The following is a 25038-nucleotide window of genomic DNA, read 5'->3' on the forward strand; positions in this document are numbered from 1 at the left end:
ACTTAATAGTCCACGCTTGTTTAATGCAGGAAATTCAAAATAAGAACATTCTAGTCAGATGGCTAACCTATTTCTGCTTCACAGCTTTTAATAGAATAATAGAATTTTTTATTGGCCAAGTGTGATTGGACACACAAGGAATTTGTTTTGGTGTCTATAATGAGGGGGTATCTAAAATTACACCAAGGAATTAATTCTTTTGTCAAACTATCCCCATATTCCATACATTTCTCTTAATTCTTAATCGAAATTTATCTTTCTATAAGTTACTCTTTGACTTTTGCCTTTGTCCATCTGATAGTTCTTCAGAGCTACAGTGTCCATCCCCCTCAATTGTCTTGTTCCATGTTGGAAATATTTTTTTTTAAAAAAAATACCTATTAAATGTTGCAAAGTGTAACCTTGTGTGTGTGGATTATCTTTAAACTAATGATCCAAAGTGTTAGTGTGTGTTTGTGTGTGTGCGTGTATTACAAATCCAGCTTCTACAGTTCTATAAACACTGCATGATGCTATGAGAATAAATCTAAAAGGAGATAGTGTGGTATTGAAAACATACTTGATATCTGCATCTTCTATCGATTTTTTTCTTTGAGATGTTTTTTCTGATGTTCCTGCTTTTTCATCCCTGGTAATATCTTTTCTTTTGTCAGCTTCTACCACCTTTCCTAGACTTCCTTGAGATCCGTCATGCTTCTTCACAAGTCCTGGATCATCACCTTCTGTATCTGGGTTATTTTGACTTTGGTTAGCTTCATTTGCATTCACTTCCACTGGACTCTTTCCTGAGGTCTTCTGCAGAGAACTTTTCCAACTGTTGCTATGACGTCTCTCTGCACACCCTTTAGCCTCGTAAGAGTCACGAGATTTGGGGGAATTTCTCTGAACAACAAACGTGTTTGCCTTCCCTGTATTCTCCTTGTTGAGCTTATGGACCTTTTCTGTATGAGGATGTGATTCTGGCTTCTCATCAGATCCATCTAGAACTAAGAAGAAGAAAAAAATACCAACGATTTCAGTGAAAAGAATACTTATGCAACGTCGTTCAGTTATTCACACTGCAGAAACTTCTTTTGAAAGTTGGGGACTTTCCAGTTTCTGATGTGAAACAGCCAACCGCTAAGAGTCTAAATATATTATAAAGATTATATTCTTCTCACTCAAGGGGGCTTCTAGCTGAAGGATTCTGACCACTGCTATTCATTGCTCTTCTGTTAAAATGTTTCCAGTCATTTTCAGCGTGTGAAAACATCACTTCCATGTAGCACAAAAATGCAACCCAAATGTTACAGGGAAGCAGGGAAGAAAATGTAACTCAATAACAAACATGTTGCACCTAAAATGTACAGTTACACCCCAGATAAACTTTATTAGTATGGTATAGTACAGTGTTGGTGAACCTTTGGTGTTCTTGTGTGCCGGCCTGCGTGCCGGAAGCGGCACGCGAAACTGTCCTGCGATGAATGTGCTGCCTCGCCAGCTCCTGTTCCACAGTCCTGTGCTCAAACACACATCAGTCAGCTGGCCGTTGTGCATGTGGGGGCAGCGGACCTCGGAAGAGCGGCAGTCCATCGCGCATCCACGAGCCAGCACCCAACCACCCAACGAACAGCTGGCCATCAACCCGGAAGGTTGGGTGCTAGCTCGCGCATGCGCGATGGACCGCTGCTTTTCCGGAGTCCGCTGCCCCTGGGCGCGACGGCCAGCTGACCGATGTGCATTTGAGCACAGGACCATGGAAGAGGAGCCAGTGAGGTTACGCATTCGTCGCGTGCCATAGTTCACTGACATTGGTATAGAATACATACCAATTGCAAAAGAAGGCAGAAGAGTATTCTTTTCATCCTTCCTATTTTAAAATTTTTGGAACCATAAAAAACTCTGAAAGGAAATTTTATATGGGTTCAGAACTTTAAATTCATTTATTTTATTTTATTTATTTAAATGTATCGGTTACTACATTCTAAAGGACGCTATAGTTAATATACAATTAATTTGTTCATCCCCGTTCAGAAAACAGATTTTCAGATGTTTGTCTGATATTTTTGGCCATTTAAAAAAATAAAATAAAACAATTATATATTGTCAGTTGTATTAACTGTAATTGCTTTGTTCTGCTGAACAAGCCCTATTGTAGCTCAAATCAAAGATTCTGTTTGCAGTGAGCAACACAACTTCTCTAAAATTTGGCAAACAAGTTATGGCAACAGACAATTAAGGGGACACAGTGCTTTTAATATTGGTAAGTAACGTGGCTGATCTAGTTACAGGAATGAGGTTATGCAATGCTGGCACAAGAAAAATACAACTAGCTGATCTAGAGGGATAGACTTGGCACAAGTCCCATGGGCAAAAAGCCAAGGTTAAGAAATTTTATCCCAGAATGCCCTGGGGTGAAAAACCCTTTTTTCCATTTGACAAATCATACTCTCCTTGTCTAGGGCACAAAGCTGCAAAAACAATACCGCTTGTGTTAGTTTTGAGAGAAAGAAAGAGATATCTAACCTGAGGAATCGGGCATTTTTTTCTTTTTTATAGATTTTGTTCCCTTTGCAGTAAGATACGACTTTTCCTATGGGAAAAACAAGCAAACAGGTCAAGGTTTCATAACATATTTCCTTTGTAAAATGGTGCATTTCCTTGTTCTAAGCACATATTTTCCATGACTGCCAATCAAAATCGAACTTTGACAGCATCTGTAATTATTTCCCCTTTCTGTCACCATTTATGAAATTCTTTCACCTGAATTTTGTAATTACGCAATATACTTCTCTGAACTGTCTGGGGTTCCCTTAAAGAAGGAATTCAGAGTCCAGTCCCTGCTGCTAAATAATGTTTATTTCTTGGAAAGGTCTTTGCTGACTTGCATAAGCCGTTGGTTATGAAAATGTACTTAAGATTTTACTCTTATTCAATATTTGGCCATCATGAAGGTAAAAATTTAAATCTGAAATACTTAGTGAAATGTTACATCTTCTTTCCTCCTGTCAGTGCTAGCTAGATGAATTATAGAACATATTTACATTTTCTAATGAAAGTAAGGTGAGCAGAATTCTATGCAAAGCTACTGAAAACAAAAGCATGAAATAATGAATATGCAAACCTACTGAAGATGAAAGCATGATAATGAATTTTGATACTGAAATAAAGTAAGCCAGTTAACTTTTAAAACAGTTGATCTAGAAGTCTATCTTAGGGCTCCACAGAAATACAAATTCTTTTGAGGAGGCATGCCTTTCCAGTCATCTCTTTCATTTTTTGGGGGATGGTTTTTAACATGAATATTTAGTCAGTGTGTACTAGAAAGTTATCTTAACAAAACCTAATTTTTAAAAAATTGACACATCTTATATGTACTGCAATGGAATTTTTTCCCCAACAACTATATTTTGAATTGCATTCGAAAACCATATAAAGCATGGACATAAGGCTTTTTTCTCAGCTGAGTGCCATATTTAGCTTTGGATATGAATACCGAGAGAGAGAAAATTCCCCCAAAATAGGCAAAGCATACATACATACACACATACATATACATCATATTAAAAATTGCAATTTGGAATCTACTTCTGAAGAGGCTTTCCAGGTGACTATGCAATTTTTGCAAGGCATATAATAAATATCTTTTTCCAAGCAATATCGATCACATCCTAATTATCTCACCCATGTTATCACTTTCAACACAGCCCTTTCCACACAGATGCCAACTGTTTTCAACACTGACATATTTGTCTTCACCTTCTCATTGAGAATGGCCAATATTTTATCTAGTTGGCCAATGAGACAGTAGTAAACATGGCAGTAGCTGCCTCTATTCCTGCCCTTTGTTTTTACTTTGCTACATTTTTGTGGCCTGCTTTAAAAATATGTGACAGCATCTGCAGTTGTGGATGGTTGCAAGGTGGGATAAGGAGTCTCAGTAATCTAAAGAGTAAAAAAAGAGGGATTCTCTTTTGGGACAATTGTTTTTGATAATTCACATATGAATTAGACCAGGGGTCTCCAACCTTAGCAACTTTAAGCAGCTTTGCTGCTTTGCTGGCTGGGGAATTCTGGGAGTTGAAGTCCTCCAGGCTTAAAGTTGCCAAGGTTGGAGACCCCTGAATTAGACCATATGAGAATGTTCTGGTATTTACTGTGACCATTTATCCACTGCTAAACTTACCGATTTTGATAAGTTCTTCTATCCAAATATTGTAAAGCTGGTATAACAATAACCGTCCCATTGCTATTGGGATATTTCTTAATCGCTATTAGCAGTTAAGACCTTTCTTTGGGTCAAATTAAACTCCTGTTGCTATTACAAATGTTTCCACACCCATGTTCCTTGGCAGCTATACAGAAGTGATTTGGGGAAGTCCTCATCAGATATGATTCCGTTGAATTATTCAAACTTATCCATCTGGCTGGGCATTTTCACTGATACAGTCCAATAAAATAGCTTCCCTCCTTTTTCTTTCTTTTTTCTTTTTGTCCCTTTTAATCTGGCACACAGTAGGGAACATTGGGATCTAAAGTTGATCTTTCTGCCGGAGTGTTAAGAGTAACAGCCCATAATAATCCAACATCTAAAATCGAAGAGATTTTCACAGTTCTGTGAAACCGATTAACATTCCCATTATTTAAAATAAAAACAGGACTGATCTAAAAAACATTTTTACCCAGAATTTGCTATCATTTAAAGAATGAAGGTGATTTAAAACTAATAGGTAGCTTCTAACTCTAATTGATATGGGACATGGTGGCCCAGTGGCTAAGATTCTGAGCTTGTCGATTGAAAGGTTGAAAGTTCAGCGGTTGGAATCCCTAGTGCCACATAAGGGGGTGAGCTCCAGGGGTGGGTTTCACTTACCTTTGCTACTGGCTTGCTCATGCATGCGCACTCAAGAGTGAGCGAGTGCACCACTTCTATGCATGCACAGATCATATTTGATGGCATCCGGGTGGATGGGCGGAGCCTCCCATCGCTGCTGCTACTGTTTTGCCCAAACCAGGGTGAACCGATAGCAACCCACCACTGTTGAGCTCCCGTTATTTGTCCCAGCTTTTGCCAACCTAGCAGTTCAAAAGCGTGTAAAAAATGCAAGTAGAAAAATAGGGACCACCTTTGGTGGGAAGGTAATAGCGTTCCATGCACCTTTGGTGTTTAGTCATGCCGGCCACATGACCACAGAGACATCTTTGGACAGCACTGGGTCTTTGGCTTTGAAACGGAGATGAGCACTCCCCCCTAGAGTCGGGAATGACTAGCACATATGTGCGCAGGAAACCTTTACCTTTAACTCTAATTGACATGGATAACTGGACCATAATTTAGAGACCTTACTTAAACAGACAAACAGAATGACCATGGGCAGGCCAAAAAGCAGTGGGGGTTAGGAGACTTTTGACTTCCTGCCAGCTTTCCCAGTGACTTTCCTTTTAGGGAAAGTCACCATGGGCATCACAATGGTGTACCGATTTGGCAGCACTGAAGCAGCCACAATTTTGCCAAATTTCAATGCCATGGAAGTTATGGACCCTGGATTTGAATACATTCTGTCAGCCCACTCGAAGTATATTGATTCAAAAATTGTTGCCCTAAGATTCACCATTTCACCCAGTTGAAGATTGCAAACAGACACAAGAGTTTGGGTGACTGTGGTTATCAGTGAATTTATAGTATACCTTGTTTGGGACTACTTTTTCTGTAGTCTTCAATGCTTCAGTGCCATCTAGAGGACGCTTGTATGAATATATTTCTCCATCCCAAAATTGCACTTTAAACTAATGGGGGAAGGGATAGATCATGCCTGGATTAATCCCAGACAGTTCTTTCATATAAGCATTCCATTTTCAAAAATAGCCAGCCAGAGACTTCTGAGTAATCGTGTCCTATCACTTGACCTTCCGCTATTTTGTTATTTCAGGTAAACTGGCCATAATGATGGCTGATAAATATTAAATCACTATGCAGTTTAAAATTGCTGACTGGAACTAAAATAATAAAGACTCCAAGATATAAACGGTATATCTTCAACTTTTTGTATGAAAATGCACAAAAGATTAAAAAAATAAAAAGGAAACCACTTATAATTGAAGCCGTCTCTTTGAACCTTACTGCATTTTATTTATTTAAGAGTCCCTGAGGATTGAACTGTAGATAATTTACAGGTTTAATACGAGCAAATATATAAAAGAAATAAGTAAATTTTAAAACAAATTAATCTGAAAACAAATTAGACAAATAATCAATTTTAAAAACTATGAGGCAGAGATACTAAAATAGCAGTAATAAAATTAATTATAAGCCCACATTTCAGCAGAAAATTAACATTAAAAATTATCCTCAGTAAACGTGCATAAATCCAAGTTACAAATGTTTCAAGCTGTAGCATCCATACAAATGCTGAATAAGGGAAGATCCGTTTCCAAATTAGACAAGCTAAAACTGAGCTTTACATAATTATCATGGCAACGTCCTCACTGAAAGAATGGTTAAAACAGCACAACACATGGAAAATATTACTTGCAAAGAAATTAACTGTGATTTCCCACTATAAAAGGGACCACAAATGTGAAAGTGTGCATAATTATGTTAAAGAGCTACTTTAAAATTTTTTTTTTTAAAAAAGAGATTTCCATAACTGAGTTGAGGCATTCAAGTAGTGGATGAATTCATCAAAGAGGCATTATGACTGTTTCCCATATATACCATTCCCATATATAATGAGGACCCAAATTATTTATTTATTTATTTATTTAATCATATTTGTATACCGCCCTATCTCCCGAGGGACTCAGGGCGGTTAACAGGCACTTAAAAACACATAAATACAGCATAAAAACAATATTAAAAAACTTATTCTAAAAGCCCAATAACTAAAAAATATATAAAAAATAAAACCCAATTTAAAACCCGTAAATTTAAAATCTAACTCAGTCCTGCGCAAATAAATAAGTATGTTTTAAGCTCGCGGCGGAAGGTCCGAAGGTCTGGAAGCTGACGAAGTCCTGGGGGTAGCTCGTTCCAGAGGGTGGGAGCCCCCACAGAGAAGGCCCTTCTCCTGGGTGTCGCCAGACGACATTGCCTCGCTGACAGCACCCTGAGGAGTCCCTCTCTATGAGAGCGCACAGGTTTGTTGGGGGCAATATGATAATTCTGTAAACCGCTAGGAGAGGGCTGTAAAGCATTGTAAAGCGGTATATAAGTCTAAGTACTATTGCTATACATTAAAAATATATTTTTCCCTGAAAATATTTTCAAGAGGTGTCTAAATAGTTTGTTTCCCAAGTATTTCCCCCTTCCACAACATCCCCTCCACAGTGGTCAAGCAATATGATAAATCATGGAGGCACAAAATACCATTGTACAACTCGATGAGAAACGGGGCATTATTTTTTGTAATGACTCTAGAATTCCTTCTCAAGGGAATATTCATCGAAACTCCTTTTTGCCATCTTTTCTGAGACAAGACTGTCTTTGATAGTGAAACCACTCTACTTTAGAAGCAAATAGTTTTTAATAGCTTTTTACATGTAATTAATTCAGTGGTGGGATTCAGCCAGTTCGCACCACTTCGGGAGAACCAGTTGTTAACTTTTTGAGCAGTTTGATGAACTGGTTGTTGGAAGAAATCATGAGGGCCGAGAACCGTTTGTTAAATTATTTGAATCCCACCACTGAATTAATTACTTGTAATGAGGGAAGCATATTCATTGGAAGGGGAATGGAATGGCATATTTCAGAATACAGACCCAGAATTTATGTTTGAATTGTCAATTTAGGCTTATACCTTACTATCAGCTAACAAACATTTGTGCTATTTTGTATGACTCTGAAGAGTGTGTATTTGTCCCAGAGAATTGATGTATCAAGGAAAAAGCTAAGCTAGAATTCCATTTTTTTGCCCCGAGACTTCATTTTATATCAGAAACAGTAGCTTTTCTATTGAGAACCATGGTGCACTTTCTGACTGTTTCTCTTCACTCTAATCCCCATCCTTGGATCCTTTAGATTAGAGTACACATTCTCTCGGGACTCCCATCTTCCACAGCTAACCTCCCTGCTACTAGAGACAAGGTCATTTGAAAGTTGGGAGAGGCTGCTGTGGTAAAATATTTGCTTTCAATTACCACTTTCTCTCAGGTGTCCCAATCTGGCAACTGTGAAGCAGGTTGCCTTCAAAGGGGAACCAGCACGATGAACAGGGTCTTCTTTTTATAAGCCCTTTGGCTGTTCTTTCTGGAGCATAATATTTGCCTGGATTCTTCTGAGAGCAAAGTGTTCTCAAAGCCATTTTCATTCCCATCTAGCATAGCCTGGCCTGATGGTTGGACACGATTACTTGAATAAACATGTTCTGGAAAAGGCAGGAGTTAGAGGTGAAGGCAGCTTTAGACATAAATTATCATACCATTAGCAGCAATTGGGGATTCCATCCAAAATTAACCGGGAGGTTTTATGAACACCTGACTTTTTTTTTTAAAGAGCCATTTGAATAACCTCTTTATGCACCAAGCCTAATCTGGCGGTGTTATAATATTCAACTTCCTTCTTTTTTAAAAAATTCACATATTGAAATCCTTTGATTTTCTTCCCCCCGTTTTGCCAGAAGCTCTACAATGAATGTTTTTATGAAGGTTTAATCATAAAATTCTGTTCAACATTCTATCCAACAAGGTGCAGTTCATTAGTGAGAAAAGGCAGGAAAAACCAACTCCATAGGCATAGAATAGGCAATACCTGGTTTAACAGTAGTAGCTGTGAAAGGATATTGCTTTCCTAGTGGGCTGTAGCTGCCTAAAAAAAGCTAATGCATTCCTAGGCTAGTAATAGTACCATTCTATACTGCACTAGTGAGGCCACACTTGGAATACTGCATCCAGTTCAAAAAATATGTTGACATCCTGGAAAGAGTGCAGAGAAGAGCAACAAAAATGATAAGGAATCTGGAGGCTAAACCATATAATGAATGGCTAAGGGAGATAGATATGTCTAGCCTAATGAAGGAAAGGATTGGGGTGACATGATAAGATGTTTTCTAGCATTTGGGGGCTATCACTGAGAAGAGAAGTCAACATATTCTTGAAAGCATCTGAGGGCAGGACATGAAGCAATGGGTGGAAGCTTGTTAAAGACAGATCCAACTTGAATTAAGGGGAAACTTCCTGACAGTGAGAACAATTAATCAATGGACCAGCTTGCCTCCCAGAGTTGCAGGTGCTCCATTGCTGGAGATTTTCAAGAAAAGATAGGATAGCCATTTGCCCAGGATGATATAAGATTATTTGCTTTGGGCAGGGGGTTGCACTAGAAGACCTCCAAAGTATCTTCCAACCCTGTGATCCTGTAGATCCTTGGTCTTTGGTCCTTTTTGATTCCATCAGATTGACTCAAGCATCAAAATGAACTGTTTTATGACGTCAGCTCATCTGCATTTATTAGAGTCTCTGTGTGTGTATGAATGCGTATATGTGTATTTACAACAACTATTCTGTCTGCAATGACAGTAAAGTGCTCTCAGAGAATTATTGGAAAGTGACATTCAGTTTTTGTAGCAATCCATTAATAACTACATTAACAATTACTAACTATATTAACTGTTACGATTAATTGAGTATGATTTATATGTAAATCTCAACCAATCTAATACCATGGTTGTTGATATACAAGTACTTTCATGATGCATTCATGTCTTACCTTAGCTCAGAGGTAATATCCACTAGATGATGATGGGATGAAAAGATTTAATAGGCTTAGAGTATGTCCTTGATTGTCTTTATGTATTAACATTATGTAAACCAAATCGGTCCTGACTACTATGCATAAGGACTTTGTGGCACTATACCACAAAGTAAGCAAAAGGCATTGCAAAAGTATCCCAGATTGCATGAATTGTGCTTGGATAATATTGTGTTTGGATTTTGTGCAAGTACTGTCCTTGGACAAAACTAAACACATTTTGTCCTTTTATGTCTTGCGTACTCAATGCTCATATTTCAATTCAGAATCAAGAGACTATCCTTGCTGAGAATTGTCATGGCATCAAAGCCATGCATGTTGTTAACCACACTCATGGTGTTTTTTTTTTCATTCATTCAATTTATTTCCCATCTGGGATTTGAAGGCAATATTGATTAGAAGAAGAGTCTCATTTCATTTTATCCCCATAATAACTTTGTGAGATTAGTTGGGTTAAAAGAGAGTGGCTGGCCCATGGGCATCTACTGACAGCCATGGTTAAATGAAGACTTCCACCTGGATTTCTCTAGACTTAGTATAACATCTTATACTACAATGGCTCTTAATTCAATGAACCGTCAATCCAAAAAGATCAGAGAGATTCAGATACTTTAAGGAACTTTTCTGAAGCTCCTCTATCAATCTTGTTTTTTTATTTTAGATCATGAATCAGCAACACGGAGCTTATAAGCATATCCCTTTGCATATGGACAGCATGTTCTGTGTCCTCAAAATAATTAAAAATTAAGTTAAAATGCCTTTTTTTTTAAACGGGTGACATAATTTTCTTATCTCAGGATGGTTTGAAAAAGCCTCTCCTGCCGTCCCATCAAGGTAGATCAGATCAGGAAAACACTTCATGCAAAGACGAGAACTCTACTTTACTAAGAGCAGTGATATAACTTTGCTTGCAGCCTTCTTTTGTCCCTTCGCCTCCCTCCTTTAACCCAGGAAGTCAAGGAAGAGTCTAAGTCTCTTTATGATACTCTCTCACTTCCCTGGATTTAATGTATATTTCTTCCACACATGGTGTTTCCCCAGTGGCCTCTGGGTTTCTTCTCTAAAATCAACTTTATAACTCTCTACACCTCCCATTCTCACTTTAACCATTCAGGTGAAAGGATTCTCAGAGAGAACATTTATAGTAGTGCAACTGGCACTCTAATTATTTTGATAGCATGTTAAAGCAATCCTTTATTTGCCCAGACACTTTAAATAGGGTGGCTGTTATGCTATTTTATTGTCTTGTATTATTATTTTTTTCTTTAAATTGCATGTCTACGGTGTAGCACTCTGGAATCCCAAAGGGTAATGAATGGTTTAGGAAAAAAAAACCTGTTCCGCTACTAAAAGTGCCATTTCTGAAAGAATATTGAACAATCATGTCTAAGTGGAGCACACACTAGGGAAAAAGAAATGAAAGAAGTCCATTTGTCTTTCTCCAGCCCCACCACATCCAGCAAAAGATGCAATTCTACCAAAATCTAAACTTCACCCAATTTTTAAAAAAAACAAACAACTGTCCATGATTTGTCTTCTTTTAAAGGTTTCAAGGATGCTTTTGTTTGTTTTGAATCATCAAGCAGTCCCTCCAAATATACGCTAAGCAGTGGTGGGATTCAAATTTTTTTTACTACCAGTTCTGTGGGTGTGGCTTGGTGGGCATGGCAGGGGAAGGATACTGTAAAATCTCTATTTCCTCCCGATCAGCTGGGACTCGGGAGGCAGAGAATAGATGGGGACCGGGCCAGTCAGAGGTGGTATTTACCGGTTCTCCTAACTACTCAAAATTTCCGCTACCGGTTCTCCAGAACTGGTCAGAACCTGCTGAATACCACCTCTGACGCTAAGCACAAAAGTATAAGTTCTATTGAAAGGAGACAGGTCTCTAACTGTAATCCAGTTTGGAGCATGTCTCCAAATGTTCAGTAGTTCCGTTGGGAAACCGCTGTTTTTTCCTCCCTGTGGAGTGACTGATGAGATTCTAATTGCCAATTGTACTCTGAACAATAGTAAATATCAGGCCTTAACTTGACAGACAGTCTCTGCAAAAGAAGCAGACAAGCCCAGCTGGGAAGCATTAGAGAGAAACTTTCACTTCTTATTTAAGAACTGAATTATAACCTGGTTTTGCTTAACGTTATACAGATGCATGTTTAGTAAATCCAGCTGTGGTTTATTGGATGGAGCCAATGATTTTTTTCCCCTTTTTGAGAATAGCTAAATTGGCCCTGGATTCTATTAAAATGCATTTTTACTGCCTACATTAAGCTTTAATTGTGTTTCATGTTCACGCAGACTTTTCCCTTTTATATGGATAACTGGAGTGATTAACAATAACATGCCAGAACAAATGCAATAACATCCAAAACAACAAATCAAACAATAAGAAAAGTTACCCGAGAGCAATGCCGGAATAGTCTATCCTCCAAGCTGATAGGAATTGTCCCTTTCCCCATGTTGATAATCTACATTTCTTTATCTTTTATTTCAAGAAAACAGAAACAATGGGACTAGTATTTACATCACCATAACAGAGGTGATGGAGACCAATAAATTAAAAATTATGACACTTGATAAGTGCTTAGATGAATAGCTGGAGATGATAGAAGTCTTCCTAAAGAAAAGTAAACAACTAATGACCCTTTACTTCACTAATTCCAACTTCTACCAATTCTAGTCATTTTTTATTATTATTATTTTATTTACATTTATATCCCGCCCTTCTCCGAAGACTCAGGGCGGCTTACAGTGTATAAGGCAATAGTCTCATTCTATTTGTATATTTACAAAGTCAACTTATTGCCCCCCCCAACAATCTGGGTCCTCATTTTACCTACCTTATAAAGGATGGAAGGCTGAGTCAACCTCAGGCCGGGCTTGAACCTGCAGTAATTGCAGGCTACTGTGTTCTAATAACAGGCTACTAGCAGCCTGAGCTATTACGGCTCATTATGGCCAGTATCAAAAAAGATGAGAGTTGTTCTGCAGCAAGATCTATATAATTTGAAAAAAGTTCTGCTAAGGTTTTCATATTAGAAAACCAGAAGAGAAAAACGATGGCTCACCCTAGAATATCCCATTCGATTTCATTGCATGATATTGGATCAAACATTTAGAGAAACCATTTATCTTGTGCTCATTTATCCTTTGCATACTTGGAAATGAATGGGATAGCAATCAGCCTGATTCCTCAGAAATGGCTTCGAGTAGCATTGTCCTGTAACTGGTGACTAGAAAGCATGGAAATAATTCACCACAGCTGAAGAAAACTAAATTCTCCAGTGGGGAATTCAGCATAGAATGTATCGCCTAACAACTGTGCTAGTTCACAACATTCAATGTTCCTAAAATTTAACTAGATGTTGGGACAGATGAAATATCGCTCCAACGCTGCGAAAGTTCACCTGAGGTTTAAACCCTACTCAAATTTAGGGGAACTGCTGGGGCCTGTACAACTTACACTTTGAACTATTAGCACTTTCGTATCTCTTCTACCACAGGTTTGGGCCTGATCCCACAGAGAGAGAAAGCATCCTGATTTCTCTGGAAAATTAACATAGAAAATTGCTCAGTCCTCTCAACAATATCCAAATCATAATTGTATTATCCTTGTTTGGCCTTCATAATTCGAGAGGACATTTTGTCCTTGATATTTGCCAGTCTTGGCAATAAAGGAGCCAGGAGAACTGGAAGTGTATATGAACACCTGCAAAGATTGAAGCTTATTTTGCTTTGAATTTACTGGTTCAAGATGTTTTGTTAGTACATTGTTATTTTCTTAACACTTTAGAAGTAAGAAGTAATGTACATGTTTCTGAAAGCATATGAGTTCAAGTTCTTAATGTCTTACTTCAAGATAAAAAGAAAGTTGATATTTATCTAGAGTAATCCATGCCATGATTTTTAAAACGCATATTCTACAGTAACTGTGCTTTACACCGCAAGCATAAACCATTGGGTCAAAAATGATTATATATAAATAGTTCTGATTAAGAGTGGAACTGGGTAAAGCTAAATAAGAGTGGGGAGAGCATAGCTCTTTCCTACCAGCTGTTCATTTAAAGAAATCTAGACTGACGCTTTGAAAAGATATATATATTTATATGGAAGAACAGACTGTCCTTAAACTAAATGCATATTTTGGCTAGCTTACATAAACATCACCTGTTAACTTAGCCGATAATGATTCCAAAGGACAACAACAATCTAAACCCAAAGAGCTTAATCATATTCTACCTATTCAAAAAATAAGTTGGAGTAGTTTTGTAAAATGTATGGAGGAGAGAAACATTCTTGTATGTCATTCAGAGAAATGCAAAAAATGCAAAGACAATCTTCTTATGCAGAGTCACAGACAGTATCATAGGATGCACCTACAATTTAGATCAATGGCAACCTATGCTTCACTACAACTTCCCAACAACCTTCTGAGATAAGTTAGAAAGACTAGGATTTCTCAATGATACCACTTAAAATAGGTAGTTTTCTGAACCAAAGAGAATATGTGCAATAGGTTACTGGATGGTGAAAAGGAAAAAGAAATGGAGAGTAGGAGAGATCAACCATTTGGCAGATCTGCAGGGCCAAACAAATTATATTGAACACATAGTATACAGCCCCCAATTACTTTTTATTTACTTTAAAGTAAACAGATGAGGACTTGGAATAAAAGTGAAAACATTGGTGGGCTTTGGAATTCAAGAGGAGTTGGACTTGGTTTGTTTGTGGCTATATAAAGACTCTAGGGCAGCGATGGCTAACCTTTTCCAGACCAAGTGTCCAAAGCGTGTGCCCGAACCCCCAAAATGCAATATGTGTGCGGTCCCCGCACATGCCCCTGCCCCGTGGCCTCCCACAGATGCCTCACCCCCGTGCATGCACGTACTGCCCCCACATGTACGCATGCATGCGCATGTACTCCATCCCCCGCGCATGCACAGCAGGCCTGAAGACCAGCTGGCCAGCAGGAGGCACATGCACATCAGAGCTGAACTGGGGCAATGGCTTGCGTGCCCACAGAGAGGACACTGCGTGCCACTTCTGGCATGCGTGCCATAGGTTCACCATCACGGCTCTAGGTTGATTTCTCTTTTGACTCCACCCGCAGATTCTGCCACTCCTCCTACACATAGATTACTCAATTAAAAAAAAATCTGAAATCTTTTCTATTTTATCTTTTTTTCCCCTCTGGTTTTCAAACAAAAGTCCTTACCTTTAACTGCCATACAAGAAGAAAACGGCTAGAAAATGATTTATTTATATATTTAATTTAAAAGAGTTATAAAAATGACCCTCTCACAACTTGTGACTCAAGGCAGTGTAAACAAACAAACAAACAAACAAAAAAGAATAAATACAATGCAAAAGAAAATCTCAAACCCAAAACATGTAGTTGAGGCTGGTGGTAAAAATATGCACATGTACCATAGAATGTGCTCATGTGTGACCTTGGCCTAATGATCAGGAGAAAAGCCAGGTCTTTACACTCAACAGAAGGCCAATAGGGTTGCTATCTCCAAACATATTAAGGGTGAATTTCCTCTACTGTATGTTAAAGTTCACTAATGTATTGCTCTTGGGTGCCAAGATTCTTGCAATATCTATTTGGGTTCTGTGGATCCCCAATGTAACTTTTTAAAAATGATTAACAACTTACAAAATCTGCCAAATCCCACAAATTGTTGGCCTTCTTCCATACGTTCTTGTTTGGCTTCAGGTGAGAATGTGCTATTATGAGATTATTACAACATTACAAGATTTCAACCCATTGCAGGGAAAAATAACTAAGATAGCCAAATAGTGAGAATGAGCAAGGGTGTCTATTGTCCATAAAATTTATACAAATTTATACATTGGCATATTTGTTTTTCCCAATTAAAGACAGAGACATCTGGAGGAAGAAAGAGATAAGGTTGACCCAAATACTATGAGGAATCTTTTGCAGGTTAGCATACCCTGTTTCCCCCAAAATAAGACATCCCCTGATAATAAGCCCAATCGGGCTTTTGAGTGCATGGCAATAAGGTCAAGCACTTATTTCAGGGTTCAAAAAAATATAAGACAGGGTCTTATTTTTGGGGAAACATGGTAGTTATATATACATCTCACTCTAAGTCAAATAAGGTTATTCAAGCCCAATATATTTTTTCGCTTGATACAAAGGACAACTGGTTTGAGTATCAGGCAATTGTAAATGCTTAGATTCTTCCTAATTTTTCCTTGAACTCTATTATTTTAATGGGTTATGGATGTTTATATTATCTTGTATCTATTGTTCATCACCCAGAATTATGTATTTAAGATAGATCGTTATATAATTTTTTTAAACAAATAAATGTATTTAAATCACATATGCTCATGTTAATAAGTTAAATAGTGGAGACAAGATTAAAACATTTGTACCAGAAAATAAATATTGCCATTGCATTTTTGTGCTACAGTTGATTGAAGCAGGGATTGTCTACCTACTCAACATGGGAAATATGATTTTTGGGGGTAAATGTGGAAGTTACTCATGGACATTTCTTCAAAGTTCACTAATTTTGTTTCATTTTTAATCTCATATAATGTAAACATTTTCAGATCTTTATAGAACCTGAAAATAATAGTTCGGATGTGAGTAGAGAAATAGATTCACAACTCATGGCCTGATTCACAAGTAAAACTGTATCATAGTTTAGTTTTAAGTTAAGTATAAGTAGTTCAAACATTAGGTTCACATGTCCATATTTCCTCTAGTTTCCCAATATGTCTGCAAAGAAAAAATCAAGGTGCATTTGAACAGGTGGCAAATTATAATTAATCTTAGTTATGACGAACCTTTTGATCAGTACAAGATTGCTCCAAAGGTTCAAATTCAAGTTTCCCTTAGGTTATTTTTTATTATGATAATCTACAAATAAAGTAAAATGTTTCCTAATGCAGGGCTCTCCAACCTTGGCAACTTTAAGACTTGTGGACTTCAACTTCCAGAATTCCCTACTTTATGAACTTTCTTGCCACAGTTATTAAGTGAATCACTGCAGTTCTTAAGTTAGTAACATGGTTGTTAAGTGAATCTAGCTTCCCCATTCTGACAAGCATCTGTGCTTGTCAGAAGATGATTCTGGGACATGCAACTGTTATGCATGCAACAAACCAATTGCAAAGCATCCAAATTTTGATCACGTGACCAAAGAGATGATGCAATGATTGTAAGTGTGAAAAATTGTCATTTAAGTCACTTTTTTCAGTGCTATTGTAACTTTGAACAATCACTAAATTAACTTGTGTAAATCGAGCACTATCTATATAAAGTAATCTTTTTTTTTTTAACAAACCATGTAACTTAAAACAAATTAGAGATACAAAGGGACTCAGAAAAAGAAATTGTCGGTTTTGTTGATTACAAGCATTGAATAAAATATAATTTTTAAATGTTACTGCTGTCTTTTATTTGCTTGTATGTTTGGATAATTTGGCCTAAAATTAATAGTGCGATTATCTCATTCCAGAGATACTTTACATTATTTTCAACTTGGAATAAAAATCTCATACAGTAATCAAGGAATCAAGACCTTGAAAAGTAGCACTTGGCTAGACTTTGACTAATTACACCACACTGAATTTTAAAGAGAGTTTTGTCATCAAAAACAATGGGAAAAGATTTCTTCTTTAATTAAAGTTTCTAGAACGAACAATTAACTGAATATTTAGATGGTTCCGCCATTAATACCTTGTTTGCATTATAATTCTGCTTTTAATTTAAATGTAATCTTAAAGCATAAAGTTAGATTATTTCTAAATTAACAAGCAAGCAACGTTCACAAGATACAAGTAGGGCCCTAGCTGCAATGTAAACCTGGACTTACCTTTCCATTCCATTTGCTGAACGATGTTTCCTTTTTATCTGAGAACATCTGCATTCTGAAACAACTTTCTGACTTATCTTTTTTCAAACTACCACCACCTCTGAGGAGCTTATAAGGAGCTTCTTTCCTGCATATTGGATCAGTGAGCGTAGAAGTCTTTAATTCCCCTTCCAAAGAGCCAATATCTTCCTGAACCTCTAGAATCCCTTGTTCAATGTCTTCTAATCTTGGTTTATGCTGTTCAGCATTCTTCGCCATTTCGGAGAACTTCTTTTTAAGGTCTGTGCGTACGAGCTTCATATCAGACCTCGTTAACTTTTTTGATGTGGCAGCCGGTAGTGTCTTGCCAGTTTCTTCCATTTTCCTTCAAGAGTTCAATATTTCTTTCCATAGATCAGATTTTTTGGGAAGCACAATCTAACCTCTGGAGAACGTTGTCAGCAATGCATAAATTTCCTGACTGAAGGAAGCCGCCTTCAGGTCCAATCCACCGCTATTTTCAGGAGAGCAGAAATGCTTTGTGCTCGATAAAGACAGTAGAAAAGGGTCCCTCTTCATGAGACATGTTGATTCTGTAAAGCGTTAGGCTCAAAAATTTGGCCAAGGATTTTACCACCGATGAAGAAGACTTCTTTTTGCCGGTGGTAGACATTATATCTATTTACATCCAGGCATAGAAGCTAAACGAAAACAACGGCCTCCAGAGGCTTTCTAAAAGGCAGAGACCCAATGTAATAGATCAAGTTCAATCTCTTAAAAGATGATGCCATGACTTGGAAGAGACAATCTGAGTTCTTATGAAAAACGCCTACTTCTTCTTTTTTTAAATTTTCCTGAGAAAGTACCACAATGTTCAGGCAGACATTCGCCAAGTATCCTAACCTAAGCACACTTGCAGTCAGTGACCGTCAGTTTTTGGGGAAGTCAGAAGGACTATTTGTACTTGTGGAATCCAACTTCACAAAGGCTGTTAGACATCCGAGAAGGGAAGGACCCTTTAGCAACTATTTATGACCAATAGACGCCTAGTGTCCAGCTTGATCGGCGATATGAGCCAAATGAGCACCCCTATAGGGGAAGCTAAATTTGGGTGCTTGACATTTTTACAGCTTAATACTAATTGTTTCAAGTGCCAGCTGCTTTACAAAAAAAATCGTTGGCACGCAGAGAATTTATTTCAAAGCATGTTGTAACACAAATAGTTCCTAAAATTTAGAAACTGTTTGCATACAAGCCGAACAAGAGATCCCTTTCTTCTCCACACGCTGCTATTTATTCTTTTACTTATTTTATAGCCTGCCTGCTCAAGGCATCTAACAAAACAGAAACTGTACAATGGAATGATATCATATCCAGTGGGTCCTGGTTATGACAAATATTATGAGTAAATGCCAGTCATAATAATTATTAGAAAAATTGATAGCTGCTGTTTGATTTTTCTTCTGCAATATGCAGCTGACATTCTTGTAAATCAGTTTTAAAAATGTTTGTATGTCGTACAGATATAAAAACTTAGAAATGTTATAATTAGGTTCCAGTCCAAAACACTGAATCCCTTGAAATCTATATACTGCTGTTATTTCAATTTCCGCACCAATTAGGGGAGTCATCTGATATTGAATTGAATAATAAAGTTATGATATGTTGGTGTGGGGCTCCATTGGGGGAGTGTCACACTGGAGATGATTGATAGATTAACAACAAATCCTTCCTCCACCCCCCACCTCCTCCCCACTACTCATCCTACTCCTACCCTCCCCATCTTTTAGTTATAGTTGATAATTTGTATTTTTCAATATTTTATTCTTATTATATGTATGTTTTTGTATAGTTTTATTCTTTTTAACATCGCAACCCACCCAGAATCACCTCATGGTGAGATGAGAGACATTTTTAATAAATAAATAAATAAATAAATAAATAAATAAGCATAAATTTCTTATGCTTATGGATATGGAATTTATATACATTGACCCTAACCATGTGACTCATTACAGGTCCTCAATTTGTGAACACAACTGAGCCAAGTTTTTCTCTGGCTAAGTGAGATAGTTGCTAAGTGAGTTTGGCCCTGTTTTAACAACCTTTCTTGCCACAGTTGTTAAGTGAATCACTGCAGTTGTTAAGCCAGTAACATAGTTATTAAGCGAATCTGGCTTCCCCATTGACTTTGCTTGCGACACGGTCACAAAAGGGGATCACATGATCCCGGGACACTGCAACTGTCATAAATATGAGTCAACCGCCAAACATCTGACTTTTGATCCGGTGACCATGGAGATGCACGGTTGTAAATGTGAAAAACAGTCACAAGTCACTTTTTTCATTGCTGCTATAACTTCAGTCACTAAATGAACTGTTGTAAGTTTAGGACTAACTGTAAAAGTAGAAGACGATTAGCTTATAATTTCAAAACAGACCTAATTTGATTGAAAAGTGATAACAGTTATTTATCCTGTCTTATTAGTTAATTTTGGAAAAGCCCCAAATGTGGACTTTTCTGCAACCTCACAAAATTGCCGTGTTGGAGCTCTTCATACTTTTCTTTGTTCGTAGGTAAGAAGAGCCAGAACTTTGAATGGAGCATCTAATGCCCTTCTAGATGTCTGAAACAACTGGTGAGAGATGCCAAAAACGCAATATAAAATCAAGAGTCTTTGGGAAAAATAAAAGTAAAGTAAAAGTAAAAAAATTAAAATCTTGGTAGGAGATAAACAAAAAAACCATACTTCTCATTGTCAACTTCAGACGAATGTATTTCAAGGTCATAAAGCAACCTTAACAATAGAATAGAATTTTTTATTGGCCAAGTGTGATTGGACACACAAGGAATTTGTCTTGGTGCATATGCTCTCAGTGTACATAAAAGAAAAGAGACGTTCATCAAGGTACAACATTTACAACACAATTGATGGTCAATATATCAATATAAATCATAAGGATTGCCAGCAACAAGTTATAGTCATACAGTCATAAGTGGAAAGAGATTGGTGATGGGAACTATGAAACGATTAATAGTAGTGCAGATTCAGTAAATAGTCTGATAGTATTGAGGGAATTATTTGTTTAGCAGAGTGATGGCCTTCGGGACAAAACTGTTCTTGTGTCTAGTTGTTCTGGTGTGCAAGGGCATAAGATTGTACATAATTTCAGCTGAAATGCCAGAATTAGCCCAAATAGGTACATTGGTTTTTGTTCCCTATGTGATGATCCATTCCAACCTGTACTGAAACAATTGTTAGGAAATCATGTGAAACCACGGTATCAAAACTTGGATCTGCTATAGTTTTTATAGGCGTATGCTAGAAAGGAAACATTTCATGGTTGAATGTACACAACATTGGCAACAGGGACTATTTGTGTGTGAATATAACTGCCAAATGTAGCCATAGAAAAGTCACTCTGTGCCTTAATGAAAACAGATTCTTTTTTGACAGTAAATTGATGATACCAAAATTAATAATTTTGGAAATGACCTTTCATTTTTGATTAATTTGCTGGCCTTTCCACAAATTTCCACTATGAACAGCCATTCTAAAACGGAATGCAGCTAGCTCTCACTTACCGACCACACATTCAATGACTGTTTTAAAGTTATGACAACAATGAAAAATGAGACTTATGACTGCTCCTCAGAGTTACAGCCATTGCAATATTGGCCGCTGTCAAATAATCACCACTTGCGACTTTCAGAGCCAGCTTCTAACAAGGAAAGTCAATGGGGAAGCCAGCAGCAAGTCACAAGTTGTGGTCATATGATGTCATGCTTAATGACCTCATCACTTGACCCCCAAGTTGTTGGTCCCCATTGCAGTTGGTAAGCGAAGGTTACTTGCAGTTATATACTAGCCTCTTGCAAACTTTTCAGGGCAAAAGTGATAGAGTTTTGTTTATAAAATAGAGCAATGGTCATTTTTTAAAATTTTACTTCCAAATGCAATTACATCCTGACTTTTATTTAAAAGGAAGCATTTGAGGCAGTTTACTATAATTTGAGGGAAAAACACATGTATATGCTACAATCATAATCCTGGTCAGGTCTTTCCTCCAAACCTGCTTGTTCTGTTTTCTATTTTTTTTGAAATATGTAAAAAATTATAGAATAGATTTTTTTATTGGCCAAGTGTGATTGGTCACACAAGGAATTTATCTTGGTGCATATGCTCTCAGTGTACATAAAAGAAAAGATACCTTCATCAAGGTACAACAATTAAAACACTTAATGATAGTCATAGGGTACAAATAAGCAATCAGGAAACAATATCAGTATAAATCGTAAGGATACAAGCAACAAAGTTACAGTCATACAGTCATAAGTGGAGGAGATGGGTGATGGGAACGATGAGAAGATTAATAGTAGTGCAGACTTAGTAACTAGTTTGACAGTGTTGAGGGAATTATTTGTTTAGTAGAGTGATGGCGTTAGGGAAAAAACTGTTCTTGTGTCTAATTGTTCTGGTGTGCAGTGCTCTATAGCGTCATTTTGAGGATAGGACTTTATGTCCAGGATGCGAGGGGTCTGTAAATATTTTCACAGCCCTCTTTTTGACTCATGCAGTATACAGGTCCTCAATGGAAGGCAGGTTGGTAGCAATTGTTTTTTCTGCAGTTCTAATTATCCTCTGAAGTCCGTGTCTGTCTTGTTGGGTTGCAGAACAAAACCAGACAATTATAGAAGTGCAGATGACAGATTATCACGCATTTCTTACATCAGCAGTCTGACCTTTCAATTTTTTTGTCTATTTAGTTAACAATAGGAAACAGGAGATCTCAAGCTCTAATGCTATAACTACACTGCATTTAAAAGACTGACAATTTACTGAATCAGTACCAGTTGAAATCGTCATGCATGGTTGTTGTTTTTTAAAATAAAGTTTACAAAAAAACCCTATTCCTTAGTTTGTATAAAAAATTTAGCCCAACCATGACCTGAAAAATATAATATACAAATTCAGTTTACCAACTGAACACTGAATTGAACTGTTACTGCCAGCTGAAATTATATTGCCAGCTAAATCCTTTTGATACATGGGCATTTGCAGCAAACCACCAGGACTAGTATTTGTACTATCTTCAAAATCAGGAGCATCAAAGTTGCTTTCATTGAGGGCGCATCAGGGTCATGTTTGACCTCAGGGGGGTGGAGTGAATGCTGCCAGAGTGGGTGTGGCCTGCTTGATGTCACTCATGTCAGGGGTGCCTGTGGCACCCCGAGCGCTCTGCCAGTGAAAACAGGCTCACGAGCTCAGTTTCTGGCTGCGAAGGCCTCCTGCAACGCTCTACCAGCAACAATGGAGCTCCTGGCAGAGGATTGCAGGAGGCCATCACAGCCAGAAACAGAGCTTGGGAGCCCGTTTTCACTGGCAGTGGCATGGCAGGCTATTCCCTCACTATCTTCAGGGTGATCCCACGGGCCAGATCTAAGAACCCTATGGGCCAGATGCAGCCCGCGGGCCTTGAGTTTCACACCCCTGTTCTAAACAATGTAATTCTATAAAAGCTTTCTGGCTTTGCTCTCTGAGATATTTGTATGACTTATATCAGTGAGAAAGGGTCATTTAAAATTCTAATAGTCACCACCATAATCATCACCGTACGTATAAATTTCTGAATACCTGAGACCAAAGTTGTACATCAGTAGATATAAGGAAGACTTAAGACTAGCCAATAAGTTTCTAAGAAGTGCATCTATTAATGGGCAGTGGTGGACAAACAGCAAAACATGGGCTCTGTCCATGAGCTTGAAGTAAAGGTGGCTATGTCCAGGTTTCCAAGTCAGGACACAACTTGACTATAGAGGCATATTTCTCCTGGTGATATAATCATGTGATGTATAAACATCTTTGGGGGAAAGTGCTTTATGATATGCTAACTTTACAAAGCACATGGCATCAATTGTGATTTTTTTAAAGCAGACATAAAACCAGAATCCCTAATGTGGCTATGAAAGTTTCAGCATTCTAAAAGGCCTCCAGGAACTTTAAACAGGGTGGGGTGGGGGAACGGGAGGCAATTTATAGCCCACAAAATATTAGTAATCCATTCTACAATAATTTAAATCAACTTAAGCTACTGACATAATTCAGCTGCCTGCTTCCTCCTGCACCTGATGAGTCTGTAGCCCACACACATATTGCCTGAGCAAAACAACTGGAATCATACTGATGAAGCAAATCGATGGAGCATGCCATCAAGAACCATAGTCCCCATCTTATATAGAGCTTTAAGGAAACTGTAAATCTCAACACTTAGCTGAGCTCAAGTATTTATTACAGTAATACATTCAGAATCCAGGTATTTTACTTTGTGGAAGACAAGCTAAATCGCTGTCAGAAGACAGGCTCTACCTGAAAAGTGTAGGCCTGACTGAAAGATCAAGAACCATGAGGAAGAGAAGAAGCCTAGAAGTTGCTCCTTATTAAAGATTATCTAACAGAAGACTTAGTAGTGGACAGTTTACTGGTTACTGCCTTCCATGGGAAGGAGAGATGTGTTGTATTCCTGTTTACTGCCTTAATTAGCACATGTGGGTTCATAAATTAGCAGATGTAAATCATCATAAGCCATTCCTGTGTAAATCTCAGTCCCTCTCCTCTTCCATTTGTGGTGTGTAAGATGGGCAGCTATATAAGTTGCTTACATAAACAAAGTACTTAGATAGTCAGACTAACTCAAGAAAAATTCCCAGTGGGGAAAAAAAGGATTTATGATGTTTTGACTGATTTTAGCCAAAATGTGCATTGGGTTTTCCAAGGCCTTTCACTAGAATGATTTGAAGGATATCAGGATATATATGAAAATAACCCATGGGTAATAGTAATCAAACATCCAGCGGTCTATCTCACTCTAATGCATTTCACAGGTATTTACCCTCTGTGACACAAATTGCTTGTTTGTTATGGTCCTTGCATTTCACTGAATGTTATCAAGAGTCTGTGCTGTAAGAAAGAACAAACTTTTCCCAAAGAAACTTGATTTTATATTGCATTTTTGCATTGATTTAACATCTCTCACCAGTTGCTTCAGAGGGCTTATTTGCTGATGCTAGGCAGCTTAAATTTATGGTCAACATGACAAATGGGGTTAGCTAGAAATATTCCCGCAATAGATTCCAGCTCTGGATTTTTTGGGCTTTATACTGCTTACTGGGGTATGCCATCCTTCACAAGTGCCTGCTATACTGCTACTGCACTTCATTACCAATAGACTGCAAGTTATTGCATGTTATAATGCTCCAAAGTGTAACATTTTCAGTTTCCCAAATTTGTTAGAGGATTTATTCTTTTTTCCAAGTCTTTATAAATGCTGCCCCAAACCCTGCTAAAATGGCAACACCTGTATTTTTTTTTAATTTATTAAATTTATTTGCTGCCCATCTCACCGGAAGGGGCCTTTTTGCTTTTAATTCTATTAAATTAGGGGTTATGTTTCATTCATATATATAAGACTAGGCAAACTTTT

The 25038-nt window shown here is 37.7% G+C and overlaps 1 protein-coding gene across 1 annotated transcript in view; it reads right to left on the reverse strand.

Moving 5' to 3' along the window:
- MYLK4 (myosin light chain kinase family member 4) overlaps positions 1-18244 on the reverse strand; it is a 55075-nt gene extending 36831 nt beyond the window's left edge. The window contains 7 exon segments of the mRNA XM_058175223.1: positions 560-986; positions 2506-2572; positions 17578-17941; positions 17943-18030; positions 18033-18134; positions 18137-18172; positions 18175-18244. Of these exon segments, the coding sequence (XP_058031206.1) occupies positions 560-986; positions 2506-2572; positions 17578-17941; positions 17943-18030; positions 18033-18134; positions 18137-18172; positions 18175-18229 (1139 nt within the window). The 5' untranslated portion in view covers positions 18230-18244.
- Positions 18245-25038: the final 6794 nt, after the last annotated feature.

Source organism: Ahaetulla prasina, chromosome 3 (assembly GCF_028640845.1).
Source record: "Ahaetulla prasina isolate Xishuangbanna chromosome 3, ASM2864084v1, whole genome shotgun sequence".
NCBI classification, from domain to species: domain Eukaryota; kingdom Metazoa; phylum Chordata; class Lepidosauria; order Squamata; family Colubridae; genus Ahaetulla; species Ahaetulla prasina.